This window comes from Lissotriton helveticus, chromosome 2_1 (assembly GCF_964261635.1).
Source record: "Lissotriton helveticus chromosome 2_1, aLisHel1.1, whole genome shotgun sequence".
Lineage (NCBI taxonomy): Eukaryota > Metazoa > Chordata > Amphibia > Caudata > Salamandridae > Lissotriton > Lissotriton helveticus.
This window is the reverse complement of record NC_136059.1, coordinates 963,040,793-963,057,086: the sequence shown is the minus strand read 5'-3', so window position 1 is coordinate 963,057,086 and position 16,294 is coordinate 963,040,793. Positions and strand designations below refer to the sequence as shown.

General features: G+C 40.4%; 1 protein-coding gene across 1 annotated transcript in view; it reads left to right on the top strand.

Moving 5' to 3' along the window:
- Nucleotides 1-16,294, top strand: part of SLC1A1 (solute carrier family 1 member 1) — a 385,327-nt gene that overhangs the window by 353,494 nt on the left and 15,539 nt on the right. Inside the window, exon 11 of the mRNA XM_078675713.1 lies at nt 1,613-1,747. Coding sequence (XP_078531839.1) covers nt 1,613-1,747 — 135 coding nt within the window. The remainder of the gene's footprint in view (nt 1-1,612; nt 1,748-16,294) is intronic.

Sequence of the window (16,294 nt, the reverse complement as noted above, 5' to 3'; positions counted from 1 at the left end):
GTGTGGACCCATTGAGGAGCAAAATGCAAGCCTAAGTGCCTCTGCTCTAACCTTTTCTGACACTACACGTGATCCACTAACAGTGAGAGTAGTAGGAGAACATGCTCAAAGTGTGTATGACAGCAGAGAGTGAGGGTGAAAGGTTACTATTGGACAGGATGCTTAAAATGCTGGGGGCTGAGGGTTCGAGGCCTTTTAGGCTGCCCCTGGAAGAAGGTTAGACAGGTGGTAGTTTAAATATAGATTCTATTTCCATAAAGGCATGAGGCAACCAGAGGGGTATTTTGGAAAGAAAGATAACTTCATTTTTGGAAATGGTTAACATCTTTTCCACGGCACAGGATTCTCCGTGAATTTATGAACCAATATATTGCATTGTTACGAGCTCTACCATTGAACTGTAGATTAACAGGGATAGCGACGAATACATGAAGAACCAATTTTCATCAAAAACACAATGCAAAATATGAGAGAGACTGTGTCCTAAACTGAAAGAATCTGTAACCATTGTGCAACAAATTGAAACGTACATGATATGTGTAAAAATGATAATTTCTAAGTAAGTGGTGCTGGATAGCAATGTGGTTGGTAAGGTAGTTTGGAAACTGGAGAAGTTGGACTTCAATGAGGACACGGTAAGGGGAAGAACGTCAGAAATAGTGGTGGATATACTTCACTTTGTTTTAAAGGAGTTTGGTACACGTGTGGTCATGTGGGAGATATAGCTGTAGAAGAATTTCCGAAAAGTGACCTCAAGAAAGGTTTTGTTACTCTGTCGAACAAGGTGAAGCTCGAATACAGGTGGGTAAGTATCGGTTGTACATAGTTTATGTGGAGTGAGAAGCTACAAAAGTAGTATTTTTTTTTTAAACAGGAAGCACAGGCATGTCTGCGAGTCTTTAATAACTCCTTGACCTTTTCTCGGCTATCCCAGGTGCAATCAAGAAAAGTCCCCGAACTTTGTTTACTTATTACCAACAAACGTATTGGGAAAGGGCGACACACTCGAATTGCTAAATGGATAATTGCTGTGCAGGAATATAGTTTCATAGTGAAGTATGTGTAACTTGAAAAAAATTTCATGTGGATTATCTATCAAGGTTTCTCGTGATGGCAGACTTGTCGATGAAGAGAGTGAAGCAGAGAATGACATGGAGTTGAGATCGGACAAAGGGAGTATAGAAGAAAGACTGATGTATGAGCAGCAGAAAAGGGCGATGAGTGAGTAGAATTAAATGAAAGTGAGTAATGAGTATAAAATATGATCTTTTAGTGAGATGAAGGATGAGTTGTGTATAGGGGATCTGATGGTGAAGTGAATGAAGAAAGTGGTGTGTGTGTGTGTGCACGTATTTGTACGCAAATGTGTGTGTGTCTGTGTGTGTGTATTTAATGGATATGTTGAGTAGAATAGGTGTGCATGTTCTCAATTGAGAAAGTGTTATAATTTGGGAAAGTGGGCTGTGCATATTGTGTACTGCTGTTCTGGGTTGGGGATTCTTCTGAGGGATCATTTTCTCTTGTCTGCATTGGTGAAGACTGGTGTGTAGGGTCGCTGGATTGGATTACTGGGTTTATCTTCTCAACACATTTTGTCTTTCATGCAATACAGTGTCACGGCGACGGCAGCCAGCATTGGCGCAGCCGGTGTCCCCCAAGCGGGACTGGTCACAATGGTGATTGTGCTGAGCGCAGTCGGGCTTCCTGCAGAAGATGTTACGCTCATCATCGCTGTTGACTGGCTACTGTAAGTTTCCAGGTGGAGTGCACGTTTTCAGTTTTCATTGTATTTCACAGATCCAATTAGTCACAACATAATTGTTACTGTAGATTTCATGTATTTCTTTGACACTTTCTCAGCAACAGTAATTAATACACATGTTACAGTTACTGTAAAATATATTTAAGGTGAATTTCCTGGTTATTAAGCCAAAGGGGATTATAAACACTTACTGTGTAACACTTTCAGATTTAAACAAGATGTGGCAAGTCATAACAATCTAACTGAGCTAAATTGCCTAGAGGTTATTCATGTCACTGTGTTTATTTTTTATGTTATAACAGCATATTATAACTATTCATGGTCTTTAAAAGTACATACCTGACGTCATGTGTTTGGAAAATGTCGCAAATAGCGGAATACATGTAACACCGGAAGGGAAGGTGTGCCATTAGGTTAATAAAAAGGTTCCGCCATAGCCATGTCATCAAGGCAAGATGAGCTAATATTGAACTATGTTTGGAGTCCCTTACAGTTACCCTTCTCCAAGATTGAACTTTTGTCCACAGCTGGCACTGATCCAAGGGTCACTCTTCCTACCCCCTGAGCTGCCGTCTCCTCAGACCAAACACTCCTCCATGCCAAGCAGTCACCATAACAAACACTTCATTTAGCTAAGGCAGCTACTGAGGGACATGCCCCTCTCCAGAACGTGACGGGCAGTCGATCACAAATGATTTGCATATTTATATTTATATGCATGATTTTCAAAACAGTTTGCTTTATAGAGTAGTTGTTAATTCTCTTCCTACTCTGACAGCTAGTTTTGACCACTTAATAGGTTTAATCTGAAGTATATTAAAAAGTAACAGGATGGCCTAATTGAAAAGAAAGGTTGTAGGATTTCTAAAAAAAGTAATAGCCTACCTAGAAGGCATGTTTAGGTTTTGCTTCAGTTTTCATCACTGCATGAAATAAAAAGAGAGTAAAGCTACTAGTACCAGCTTCCTACTGAGAAGTGTGTGTGCTCCTCCATTGGCAGTAATGCCTCATCCATATGATATTAAATCTCAAAACAAAGATTTTTATTGATTTTTCCCCAGCCCTCCTAGCCAACCTCCCAGACTCTATGGCCTGTTCGGATGAATTCAATATGTTAAAGGGAAACGGCAGTACCCACAACAGTTGACTAACTTTTCGTTGTGGTCATCTTCCTGGGAGCAGATTTCGGAAAATAGTACCTAATTTCCGGTGGACGATAAGCTGACTTTTATTGACTCTGCTCATAATCATGACACATTCCTTTATGTCTCTTCACCCCAACTCTCTGGAGTCATTATGGATCCACACATTTTTAATTTCCAATGTCTTTTTCCGTTTGTTGGATATGTTGCAGTGATATGATTTCCTTTACTTACTGGAGGAATCCTTCTGGAACTATAACACCCCAGTGAAAGGAAAAGTCGGGCGAAGACATATATGTACAAAAATTAAATGCGGAGAGCAGGGAAGTTGGCCTGTGCATTTTCAACAGCTCCACCCTCAACAATTCAACTGCAGTGGTGTATTTAATTATAGCTCCCATGCTGGTGGGCGCACAGTCAGACAGGCTGTTGTGCATGGTGTACCCCAGAGCTTTGCAGCCCACAGACATTTGCAGTGATCTCCCATGAGCATGTTGGCTGTGCAGGGCTGGCTGGCAGCTGACCAAGACAGACCCGATTGGCCGAAAGTCGGATTTGTCCCTTTGAGCTCAGACTATGCCAGCCTCAGTGTTTACAGCTACATGCAGCTACATGCACAGCTCTCTGAAGATAAGGCATCAGATAGGATCACAGTTCAAAGAGGTGTCTTCAAAGGCCCTTTGAATGTAGTCTAAAAGCAGTAGGAGGCAGGAATAAAAAAAAGCGGTAGCTCACCGCTGACATCTGTAGGGTTGGCAAGTATGTTTTCCCTTATTGAGAATATTCATTAAAGGCATGCTCCACTAATCGTGTATCAACTCATAGTTCCCTTACGTAAAGAAAAATAAATGGATAAGATTTTGAAAAGAGATTGAATACATTCCAGTAATTGGCTCACTAGCAGCTGCGCCTCACAAACTTTGAAAGTGGTGGGGCTTAAATACCTGCCCCAAATTACACCAATTGAACCCATCTTCCTCCAGCAGGTTCTGTGTATTTCACACACCCACAAGAGGTTCTCAAGTGGAACTAATGAAGTGTTTCAGTATTTTCATGGTGTGGCAGCTAAGACTTACCCTCTGCGTGGATGTAGGAGTTCAGCCTCCCCAATGAAAGGATTGTGGCAAACATTTCACTTTTCAGCACAATTTCCTTAACAATTGGTGATAGAACCTTAGATGTTACAGGCAGCGTAAAAAAAATAAGTGAATGAATTTCAAAATGTATGTAGAATCCTAATTTATACGTTATGCCATTCCACTTTCTTCCTGTCCCTTTCCTGTTCATTCTCAATCACATATTTCTTGCTGGGATTTAACTTCGAAGGAGTAGTGTGCAAAACATAAATCTCACAATCACAGCTACTACACAGCAGAGCTAGACTAATGTTTCAGGCTTACACACCAGTGCTACTGTTCAGTTTATATAGACCTTCCAGAAGCAGAAAGCAGCCAGATGACACCAATCTTTCATGTTCAGGTCTCAGGGATCTGTTTTGATAACATCATCAAAACCTTATTTATACAGATGATGAAATGACAATGCACTTATTTATGTATATAATTTATACAGTGCATTATACATCGTGAGGTACCTTGGCGCCAGTGCTGATCGACTGAGTCCACGTAAGACCAAATTGAACCTAAAACCTTAGTGTAAGAACAGCCAGGTCTTTGACATTTCTGTGAATTTGAGGAGGTCTGCATACCTTTGGATCTCTAATGGGAGCCTGCTCCAGAGTCTAGCTGCAGCCACTGAGAATATTCTCCCACCAAAAGGTTTTCTTCTAAACTTTGAAACTTCTAACACAAAGGTACTTATAGAAGAAATATTTCTATCAGGTTCATAACCGGAAAATCAGTTAGAGATCGGATTGTTTTCTCTTCCCAATATTACCTTGTGTACCGGGCATCGGGATTTGAACTTCATCTTTTGTTCCACCGGCAACTATAAAGTTTCACTAGCCCTTTGAGATCGAGTCATACTTTCTGCCACATTCTGGGTAGTTGAGTTTTGAGAAAGATAGTAAATCAAATAAATGTAAACCCAAATGTCCAGCCTGGCTAACACAATGAAATTGATAATTTGTATTTTTTGTTGAAATGAAAAGAGGAAGATAGTATGTTTCAACAGTTGTAGTTCGAAAAAAACAGAACAACCAAGTGTATCTGTTCATTCATTGATAACTCAGTCAATCCAAGTTTCTTCACAAGTTTGAGCCGTTGTCCCAGCAGGAAAGTCCAAAAAAGTAAAGTTCCACCTCCATGCCTGATGAAAAAACTGAAAATTTTCAGTTTTGCCACAATTTAACATAAGATGGTTCTCCATCATGCATATTTAAATTGTGCAATTATTCACGTTCGTAACTTTAACTCACCATCAACAGTGTAAAGAATTTCTGTGTCTTTGCTTGCATCAATGCCAATAGGCCAAATGATTCAATCTGCTGTGGAAGAGGTTTCATGTATAGAGTAAACAAGAGTGGTGAAAGCGCAAACGTGTGGAACGCCACAAGACACCTTTTACTTTTCAGAGAGATAAGAGCCGAGTTCCAACTGGATTTCCCTATCCTTCAGAAAACTATGGAGCCATCTCCATGATGTCTCATTTATACCTAGCTCATCAAGCCGATTCAGCAGTACCTGGTCATCTACGGTGGCGAACTCAACCAATAAATCCAGTAACACCAATGGTACTGGAATATCATTATCAGCTAGCTGTTGCAGGTCATCGAGGACAACCTTTTTTTCGATGCATAGCTGGAACCTGATTGAAAACTAGCCTACATATAGAATAAAAATTGGTGAGATTCAACATTACTGGTAAGATGATTAAAGACTATCCATTGAAACTAATTTCGCCAAATACCGAGACTGGTTTGTAGTTTGTTAGAGCCACGTGGTCATGCAAAGGTTCCTTTATTAGAGGAATAATTTAAGCTATGTTTTTTTCAAATCATCTGGAATGACACTGGTGTTCAAAGAATTGACTATTGCCTGACCAGTATGATGACTTACAGTTGATGTATTGTGTAATTTTGCTGGAAAAATATTGGTTTTGGATTTGGATGATCTACTCTTGTTTCTTAGGTTTCTACAGTCATGATTATCTAGTGAGCTCTTTTGCCCTTTAATCTGTTTGATATATTATAAAGTCTGATATATTCCTCATGTTGGCTAATAAGAGCTGGGTTTTAATTTTATTAATTTTTAGCAACAAAGAAATTGGCAAAATAGTTAATCTTTCATCTACCTGGAACAATGCATTTGTCACATTGGTGGGTTTTACAATGTTATGAGTAATGGGCTGCTTGGGCCCTTTTTAGGGTTTTTCTACATTCATTATTCCAATTTAGCCAGCTCTGTTTCACCTCTGGAGTATAAGAGTGGAAGAAGGCTATTGTACTCCCTATAAAAAAGAAACCCAATGTGAGCCAGGACACCCTGGAAAACTTGCGACCCATCTCTCTGCTGCCTTACCTAGCGAAAGTGGCGGAAAAAATAGCTAATAAACAACTCATGGCCCATCTGGAATCTAATAATGTTCTTCATAGCTCTCAATCTGCCTTTCGGACGGGCTACTCCACAGAGACAGCTCTTTTGAGAGCGACCGAAACTCTACGGGCAGGAGCAGATGAGGGTCATACCATGGCTCTTATTATGCTGGACCTCAGTGCCGCGTTTGACACTGTAGCACACTCCATCTTGCTACAGTGTCTAAAAAAAGCCGGGGTCACCAAGGCGGCACTGGGTTGGCTGAGGGCGTTCCTCATAGACCGCTGCTTTCAGGTTCAGAGAGGTACCTACCTCTCAGATAGCATAGCCTTAGAACAGGGGGTGCCTCAGGGCTCTGCCCTGAGCCCCACCCTGTTCAATCTTTACATGGCTCCGTTGGCAGATGTGGTTCAATCGTACGGCATATAATTAGTCTCCTACGCCGACGATACCCAACTGCTTATTTCCCTGTCCCAAGCGCCCACCATAGCTGCCAACTTCAAAACCTGTATGCAGGATCTTGCAGGTTGGATGAACCAACACTGCCTGAAGCTAAATGGCTCTAAAACAGAGGTTTTAGTGATAGGAGGAAAGGATGCTAGCTGGACTAAAGAATGGTGGCCACCCTGCCTTGGTCCTGTACCCACTCCTTGTAAGGAAGCAAAGAACTTGGGTATTTGGGTTGATCCAAAACTTTCTTTTGATGGTTATGTTCATAAAGTAGTAGGGAAATGCTTCGGGGTTCTGAAGACCCTTAACCGTACTCTAGACCTTCTTCCTCTAGAGGCCAGGCGAACCATGACCCAAGCCCTAGTGACCTCCCGAATAGACTATGGCAATGTGCTACTTTTAGGAACAACGGAAAAGAACATCAGGAGATTGCAGGTGCTCCAAAACACGGCAGCACGACTAGTCCTCAGATTACCCAAAAGAGCAGCCTCTAAACCTACCCTGGCGGCTCTACACTGGCTTCCAATAAAAAAGAGGATCTTATTCAAAGCGCTCTTAATGTGCTATAGGATCACCTCGCACAAAGCCCCTCCTTACCTGACAGATCTAGCCATCACCTATGAGCCTAATAGATCTCTTCGCTCTAGGGGAACAGGTTTACTTAAAATCCCCCGGATAAAAAAAGTAAGAATAGGAGGCCGCTCCTTTCGTGTGTTGGCAGCCAACAAATGGAACTCTCTTCCAATGAATATCAGGCTAGCGGACACTGAAACTAAATTTAGGAAACTCTTGAAGACCTACCTGTATACCCTCTAGTTTCCAGCCTCTCACTAGCATCTGCCTCTCTCTCCACAGCGCGGGGACACGCCGGGATGGCGTCACCATGCGCTTTATAAACCCCTTTATTATTATTATTATTATTATAATCCCTTCTTCAAATGTGTTCTAGCCTCCTAAATTTACTTTGCATTATTTTCAGATCTTCCTTTAACCACTTAGTTCCTCTACCCCTATTCTTCTGCTTAATTTTGTATGTGCCCATTTCATCTACACAGTCCAGAATAGTATGGTTCTATCTTGTCAGAATACTATCAGGTTATCATTTGGAATTTCCTCAGCCAGTCTGTCTATCTTTCCATGAATCCGAAGTCAGCTGAACGGAATCACAAAGCAAGCGATCCATAGAACTTCAAAAGCTTGTTGTATAGAACAGCTATCAGAATCATAACTAACAATATAAATATATTAACTGCTCCTTCTGAAGTGTAGTTTCAGGGACCTACTGACTACTTCCACAGGATTTTGGCAGCATTATAGGCGAAGTGTCATGGGCCAGTCATGGACGGACAAGGACGGGGTTGCCATTGGTGTGTTTTTGGCATGCAGTTAGAGGGAACATACCCATGTCCACCTTAAATAGGCTCCCTGTATTTGCATGCAACCTCTGATAAACTAGTAGGCGTCGCAAGACGGGAGCGCTCAATGTCCTTTCCAAGAAGTAGGAAAACAGGATCACGATCTGAAAGTAGAGTCCGGTATGGTGAAAAAACCTGGCTCCCTTAACTTCCTTCACATGGTGACCTGTCTTTACTAAGCTAAAGTGGTATTGCACTGTAACAAAACAATTAAAAATGCTTAAAAATTATCTTACATTTAGTTCAGCTTTACATAAATTGCCTCTGTGTGTCCAAACTCGCAAAGATAGCCTTCCAAATACATCTTCAAATTTTAGCTCCTCTCACATTATAAGACATGGACATTTGAATATAATGGTCATAGCGGTAAGTGTCCCCTCATACTAAGGAAATAAGATTAGCACTATCCTTCGAAATTGGTAATGAAATATCAAAATACGGTTGTCAAAAATATTTTTGACAGAAATTTGGTGTTTTGAATATTATTGACAAAAGTAGTGTCTCATTGATTTAAATGTTCTTGATATTTTTATAAATGATATATAGGACACAATATCCAAGTCAGACTGGATTCTGACAACAATAGTCTGGTACCAGCGCCATGAAACCGTTGGTGAACGTGCGCGGTATAAATATTTTTAACGTAACGTAACGTACCACACATAGAGTAATACCCAAAGTTCAAGTTTAACTATATTTCAGGAATGGAATAACTTTAGGTCTGATTTTGACTTTAGTGAACAGTGTTAGTACAGTCACCATGGTGGAGTACTTTACTCTCGCCATGGTAATCATACTTTGTTCATCAAATATAGAGATGTCTACCAGTGCAACAGACATCTCTTCCAGCGGTTTCCGTAAATACAATGAAAGTGTGCCTTGAGGCTCCATCAATATAACTGCGCTGCACTGTACTCTTTAATTTTTTATTTAATTTTAAAAACAAAATTTCAATTTGGGAATGTATGGGGGAAAAAAATGACTCCCTCGCCATGGAAGTTTTCTCCAGTGGCGTGGGGGCATTGAAAAGTTTGAACTCTTACATACCACCATGTTTTGTAACATTTTACAAGCTGGTTTGTAAAAGGTTGTAAAAGCAAAATCTAGCCATGTGTCTGTCCACTCATGAGCTGGCCATTCAAACTGAGCAGCAATTACTGACTAGTGAAAGGGAAAGGAGACAAAGCCAAAGAATATGAGGTAATTTTTTCACTGCTAAGACTGATGACAATTCCACTGAAAACTCAGAAGTGACTATGCAAATTGACGTGCACATACTAAATTGACCCCAATGAATGGGGGAGATGACAGAAAGAAAACCTTCCTGTGCATTGAATTCAGCCCAGTCACTTTTTTAAAGAATTTCTCCCAGTTGTTGGGAAATGGAGGCATTCTGCCTTAAGCAGCAGGCAAGTCTCAAGTATTTTACATTTCAGACCTGCTGAATGTGAAGCTCATTTTTTAATTTCCTTGACCTCAGCCTTTCCTTCCGGTGCTCTCAAGGTCTCTACATTATTGGATTCTTGTGTGTCAAGATTATTCATGGATCTCCAACTCATACAAACATATCCATAGTGTCAGTTAAAAAATTGATTATTGAGTTAGCATTTAAGGTAAATGGTCAAGGCATGAGACAGTGTCAATTTTAATGGCAGCCAAAGACAAGGGAAACATGTTATTTTTGATTTAATAAACAAAACAACTTATTCTGTTATCCTGGATGCATCTTGGTTTCAGCAACATAACCTTGAGATAAACTGGGTCAAAGGGAAAGGTATCTTTTCATCAAGTTACCGTCAAAACCATTATGATTAGGGCTCCAGGTTTTATGGTATTTCATTTTTGCAATTTCCTTCTGTATTTATCCATATTTATTTTGGGTTTTGTGAGAAAAATTAAGCTAAAATTGGTATACTCATGCGTAAATGTCTGTCAGGTTTCAATGCTGTGAACACCCACAGAGGATAAATTAGTGCACCTATAAGAAAATATGCACATTTCAGTATCAACCATGTGCATATCTACTGCTGCCGGGTCTGGTGGCTCAGTGGACTAAAGCAGCCACTGCAGGGGCCTGTGTTCGACCTCATGGTCACAGGTTCAAATCCCAGTGGGTCCACTCAGCCTTTCATCCATTTGAGTTTGATAAAATGAGTACCATTGAGTTGGGTAACAATAAACATCTGTTATTCAACGCCAGGACACCTTAGGGTAATCGTGCACTTTACAAATACACATGTTATGCTATTTAAGCCTCTTTACTAAAATTCCTTTCTTCTTTAACCCCCTTATTTATCAGTCTACACATCTATTGGCCTGGCAGTCACGGCAAGCAGTAATTCGAATTACTTAAAAAGCAACCCAATTTCCATTTTTATCCACATTTAAAATAAATACGGACAAAAAAATGAATGCTTTCTCTCTGTATTTATCTGTACAAATCTGTAAAAACAGAAAACAGGGAGTCTTAATTATGATCCTGCAAAGTAACTTCCAGCGATATTAACTTGTAATTAAGAAGATGACAAGATTAAAGATACACTAACTCCCCCAAGTACATCATAATATTACACATGTCTTTGGGGTGTAGGGTGCTTATGACTTTGACTGTTCTATAGATTTGCTTCCCACTGTTAAGATTCCTCATGAGAGAATTTACACTGTCACTCAACATGAAAAGGCAGAGTTAAGAAATGGCTCTTGGAAATTTTGAGAAAATGATTCATTCAGCCATCTATGCAATGAGCAGCTGTTTAAATTGTTTTTATCCCCAAGGCTAATGGAGAATTGTGCCCTTGAATTGATTACAAGGATTTGGACAATTTTAGTATCACAAATCATTATCCTTTGCCTTTGATATCCGATTTGCTAGATCAAAGGCATCCTGCTCACTGGTTTACTAAATTGGATCGGCAAGGTGCATATAACTGGATTGGATTGGATGTGGAGATGAATGGATGACAGCCTTAATAAAAAATATTGGCATTATGAGCATACTGTGATGCCTTTCTGAGACATTTTGGATCTATACATTGTAATATACTTAGATGATATTCAGCAAAATTGTGTGGTTTAGCTGTGTCAAAAATATACTCTGTGAGTTGGGGATGTGCCGTTTGTGGACCTCCCTTTCCGGAAGTATATTCCCAAGTAAAACCGAGTTAAAGGCAGCCTATTGGAACATGATTAATATGAAACGCTTTACAGTTTCTTCCAGCCATACTCTGTCCAAAGTCTTTCTTGACATTAAGCATGTACCTAAATATGAGGATATTGGGATCTAATTACATCAACTCGAGACAGGAAATTATTCCATCAGTTTAGGGTGGGAACATTACCTATAAATGCCTTCACCTCTAAATGGAGTAATAAAAATACAAACATCAGTAATTGCCCTTTCTGTCCGGACAGGATTGAATCACTGGGTCACATCTTTTTTGTCTGTCCAGTTTACAGTAGACCCAGACGTAGTTGGTTGAAACCCATATGTCCTAGCCTGGGTACTAGGTCCAGTAGTGAGGCTCTCAGAATCCTCAAAACAACTGTGATCGCTACAGCAAAGTTCCTGGGCTGGGTTTGAGTGATCCAATGGTTTGAAAGGAGGCATAGGTAACTGTCTATGTTTTGTCCTATACCTCTGTTATCCCCAAACAGTACAATGCACTTTATCATACTGTTATGATGCTCCCTTAAAGATTGAAATCTGAACGCCGATTCTTTATGTAGGCCGCCTACCACGTGTGTGTTTTAGAGTCTTTTTAATTTAATTATTGCTATATTAAGATTATCCAGGGTGTACGTTTTTAACCAAGCTAATTCACAAGTTTCTTGTTATAGTGATATGTTGTATTGTTCTATTTGGCCTTCATGTTTATGTTGTCCTAACTTTTGTGATTTTTTACAAATCGAAATAAAGTTAATGAACTGAACTGATATTATGAATTTTTCAACTGCTTTCCTAGAACATGGGCAACACATTAGGAAAGTACTACTAAGCCTATAAAAAACTCTCTGTATGACATGTTGGGGAAGTGCACATTTGGACAGATTTCTATTTCTTTCTTAAGATATAACATCTCCGCTAAGGGAATCGCTATGGATAAAAAAAAAAGGTAAAGCTGTGCTTCAGTGGTGTACACCAAAGTGAGTAGAGGAAGTCCCTAGATATATTAGCGTTTCCAGTTTTTATAGGCAATTCCTTCCATCTCTTATTTCCATCACTGTGCCTATCACTCACCGGACTGAAAAATTAAAACAATTTTTTTGACTACAAGATCAAGAAAGAGATTTCAAACCTTGAAAAAGGCTTTCACTTCTGCCCAATCTTATGCCATCCCGATGTTATTCAACCTTTTATTGTTGAGACTAATGCTTTGGTGATCGCATTTGAGTTCACTTTATCTCAACAAGAATTAACCTCTGAGGCTGTACATCTGGTTGCCTATTATTCAAGGAATCTTATTACCCCAGAACAACATTATACTATCTATAATAGAGAACTCGCTGCCATTAGGGATGCTTTTCAACACTGAAGGCATTAACTGGAAGGATACAATCTAAAAGTCATGGTCTGGATAGATCATAAACATTTTGACCATTTGAAATCTAAAATCATTGTGAAAACCATTGGCACACTCACTGAATGTGTATATGTTGTTTTCCTCTATTCTCCATTAACTATTGATCCAATGAATGATGGGGAAAAGCAGATGTTTGATTTAGAATTCAACTCCAAAAAAACTTCAGAGGCTTAGAGCCAGGCTACAAGAATGAAATAATCAAACGAACCCTTCAGACATTGAAGAACCTGCACTCAATTAAGAGGGTAGGTGAGGTGAATCATTGTGAACCATCCAAAGTATGGCTATTTTATAGGATGCATACTCCCATCCAACTCAGTGACTTAGCCCTCACATTTAGATGATGCAAAGACAGAAATCAAAACTGAAAGGTCCTCCATTAGCTTCCAGTAGAGGCCAGAATCAGTTGAAAAAGTCTCTACACCATGAACCAGGCTAATTTGAACAGAGATTTGTCAGTCTCCAAAAACTGGTGTTTCACTGTATTTCATCTCACCATAATCTAGCAAAAACTCTCAGGTGTTAAATCTCTCCATTAATCATGTTTCAAAGGTTTACCTGGCTGATTGCAAGTCTTCGAAATGACATTAACGTTGAAGCTCTTTCAGCCCAAAAAAGGACTGGAATTAACCTTTTCCAATTCAGGAAAATGGCTGAAAAACAGGAGCCAACCCACAGCAGAGCAACCTTCAGCTGATGCATGAAAAAGGTCGCAACCAGCTTTCATCAACCCGAATGTCCACCACAATGTACAATGAATGCACCAAACTGGCATGAGGGACATTTAAAGGCACTGCAGTTTTGGAAATTCTTATTCCTGATGAAAACAGGGGCCTTAACTCATGAAACCTGCTACCGAATTTACAGTATTCTGTATGCAGCTAGTGATGAAGTCCAATCAAAGAATTACCCTCTGACTAATTTTTGGCTCTAACTGTTAAGAAATACCTTTTTTGTCACTAAATCTACTCTGGTTCTTATTCGTAAGCCTTGTATCTGTCATATACTATTCGGTGGACATAAGATAATATCTACAAAGAAAAGACCAAAACCTGTGGAGAACGATCTCTAATCTCTAATCCATCAATTTTGTTGCAAAATGTGTAACATGTCATCCGAAGTATCCAGAAGCCGACAACCAAGTATGTTCCAAAACATCCAGAACATATGGGATAAAGGACCCCCAAGTGCAGATTATTCAACTATTGCCAATCACCGAGATGTTCATGTAGAGGCACAAGGCCTTCTTTATAAGGGCAAGGTGACTTGCATTACACTTTTAATCAGGAGCGGCTCCTCCGTGAGACCAGTGGAGCGTTGCCCCACTGCCAAAAATGCCCCTGTGGTAAAAAAAAAAATGGCAATAAATTTAATTTATTACCATTTTATTTTCCATCCTTCCATCCTAAACCAAGTGTCAGGATGGGGTGGGTCCATTGCTTCTGAGTAGCAGTAGTGAGCTGTGCACTTCAGTTTAACGTGCGCATGTCTTTTTGACTTTTTGGCTGACTGTCTTGCAATGGCCAACCAGACAGTCTCATTTTAAACTTCTCTAACCTAGCTGTCTTAAGACTGCTGGGTTACTGAAAGCACAGGCCTCCAGTGCTCTTGAGAGTGCTGAGACAGGCCGCTCCCTCCAATCCTGGTGTTTCTCTCATGCTAGTTACCAGCAGGGGAGGTAAGTATCTGTGGGGTGACCCAGTATCCCTAAGAACCTGGGCAGTAACGTAAATCATAAACAATTGGTTCATTTGGTTGCACTATATTTCTTCACTCCATACATATTTTATACCATATAGTCATTGCAAGATGAATAAATCTATTTTTTTTTATTCTTCTTGCAATTACTATATGGTATAAAATATGTATGAAGTGAAGAAATATAGTGCACCCGAATGAACCAATTGTTTATGATTTAAGTTACCAGCAGGGGAGCAGCACCAGGATTGCCTAAGGAAATTTACTGGAGCCTGAGGAGACCATAGCGAGAAGGACAGCAAAGGTCATGCAGCAAGCAACGTAAGTGTTTTTTTCTTTTTTTTACATGCACCACTCACCTTGCATGCATGCATGCACCGACACCACATATGCCTGCCCCCCATTCTGCCCCACATGCCAGCTGCTGCTACTTTTAATGTACTTTTTGGGCTCTTGCGGCCAGATTCATCAATGTCCCATTTTGCGATTCCTTAATAGCGATTATTAAGGAATCGCTATTAAAGACTCGCCAAACAGGATTCATGTAGAAATCGCAAAATAAATTGCGATTCCTACAGCTTCCTTATTTGCGATTAGCAAATTGCTAATCGCAAATAAGGAATGACTCCCCATTCATTCCTATGGGCCTTTAGGCCCATAGGAATGAATGGGGAGTCATTCCTTATTTGCGATTAGCAATTTGCTAATCGCAAATAAGGATGCGATTTCAAGGGTGCCAGGGGTGTCCAAAGGACACCCTGTAGCACCCCTGAAATCAAAATGTAGACTGATGTTGCACACACACATGTCCAAAGGACATGTGTGTGTGTGTAACATACAACTTAGAAAAATGCACTAAAGTGCATTTTTCTAAGTTTTCGCTATTTACCACGAAGTCAGACTTCGCGGTAAATAGCGACCAAAAGTTGCGAATTCGCAATTCTGAAATGGTTCATGAATTGCATTTAAGGAATCTCAAATAGAGATTCACTAAATGCAATTCCTCGCAATATAGCGATTTCGCATTTTGCGATTTTTGCATTTGGGATGATGAATACCAAATGCAAAAATTGCGCTCGCAAAGGGCCAGATTCTCAGAATCTGGCCCTTTGCAAGCCGATTTTCCCTTGATGAATCTGGCTGTTTATTCCTAATAATATGTGGATTTGATACAAGCGAATTCTGGTGCAAAAGAACTTACATCCCAATGCAAGTTAGAGACTGGTGCCACAGATATTTTCCCGAGTTGATGTGTAAGTGACTAATCCAGAGCAGGATTTAACCTTGCAATTGATACTTGTGATTATATAAAGGGATTAAGAAGTCACAGAAGGCAAAGGGAAAAAAACTGCGCTGGATGAGCTACTCACACAGCAGGGGTGGCTCTAGGCTCATGGAGGCCCTGGGCAGGGAGCGTAGGTAGGGGCCCCGGAAGAGGGGGTCCGGGCGGGGCGGAGCCCTCTGAGCTCAGGAAGGTGTTACAGAGTGGAGGCCGCCAAATCCCTGCCAGGGGCCGGCACGTATATATGTATCCATCTTCAGAGAATTATTATATTACGGATATATATTGGCGTGGCGGCCCCTGGGGTTTGGCGTCCCTGTCCAGGTGCACAGCTTGCACATGCCTAAGGCCGCCCCTGCACAGGAAACTCAGAATCACGAGAAGTCTGCAGCTACTGTGCGATCAGGCCACACTGCACTTCTAAGCGTTATGAGGTGCAACTCTCACATGAAGATGGTCCCGGGGTTAGTA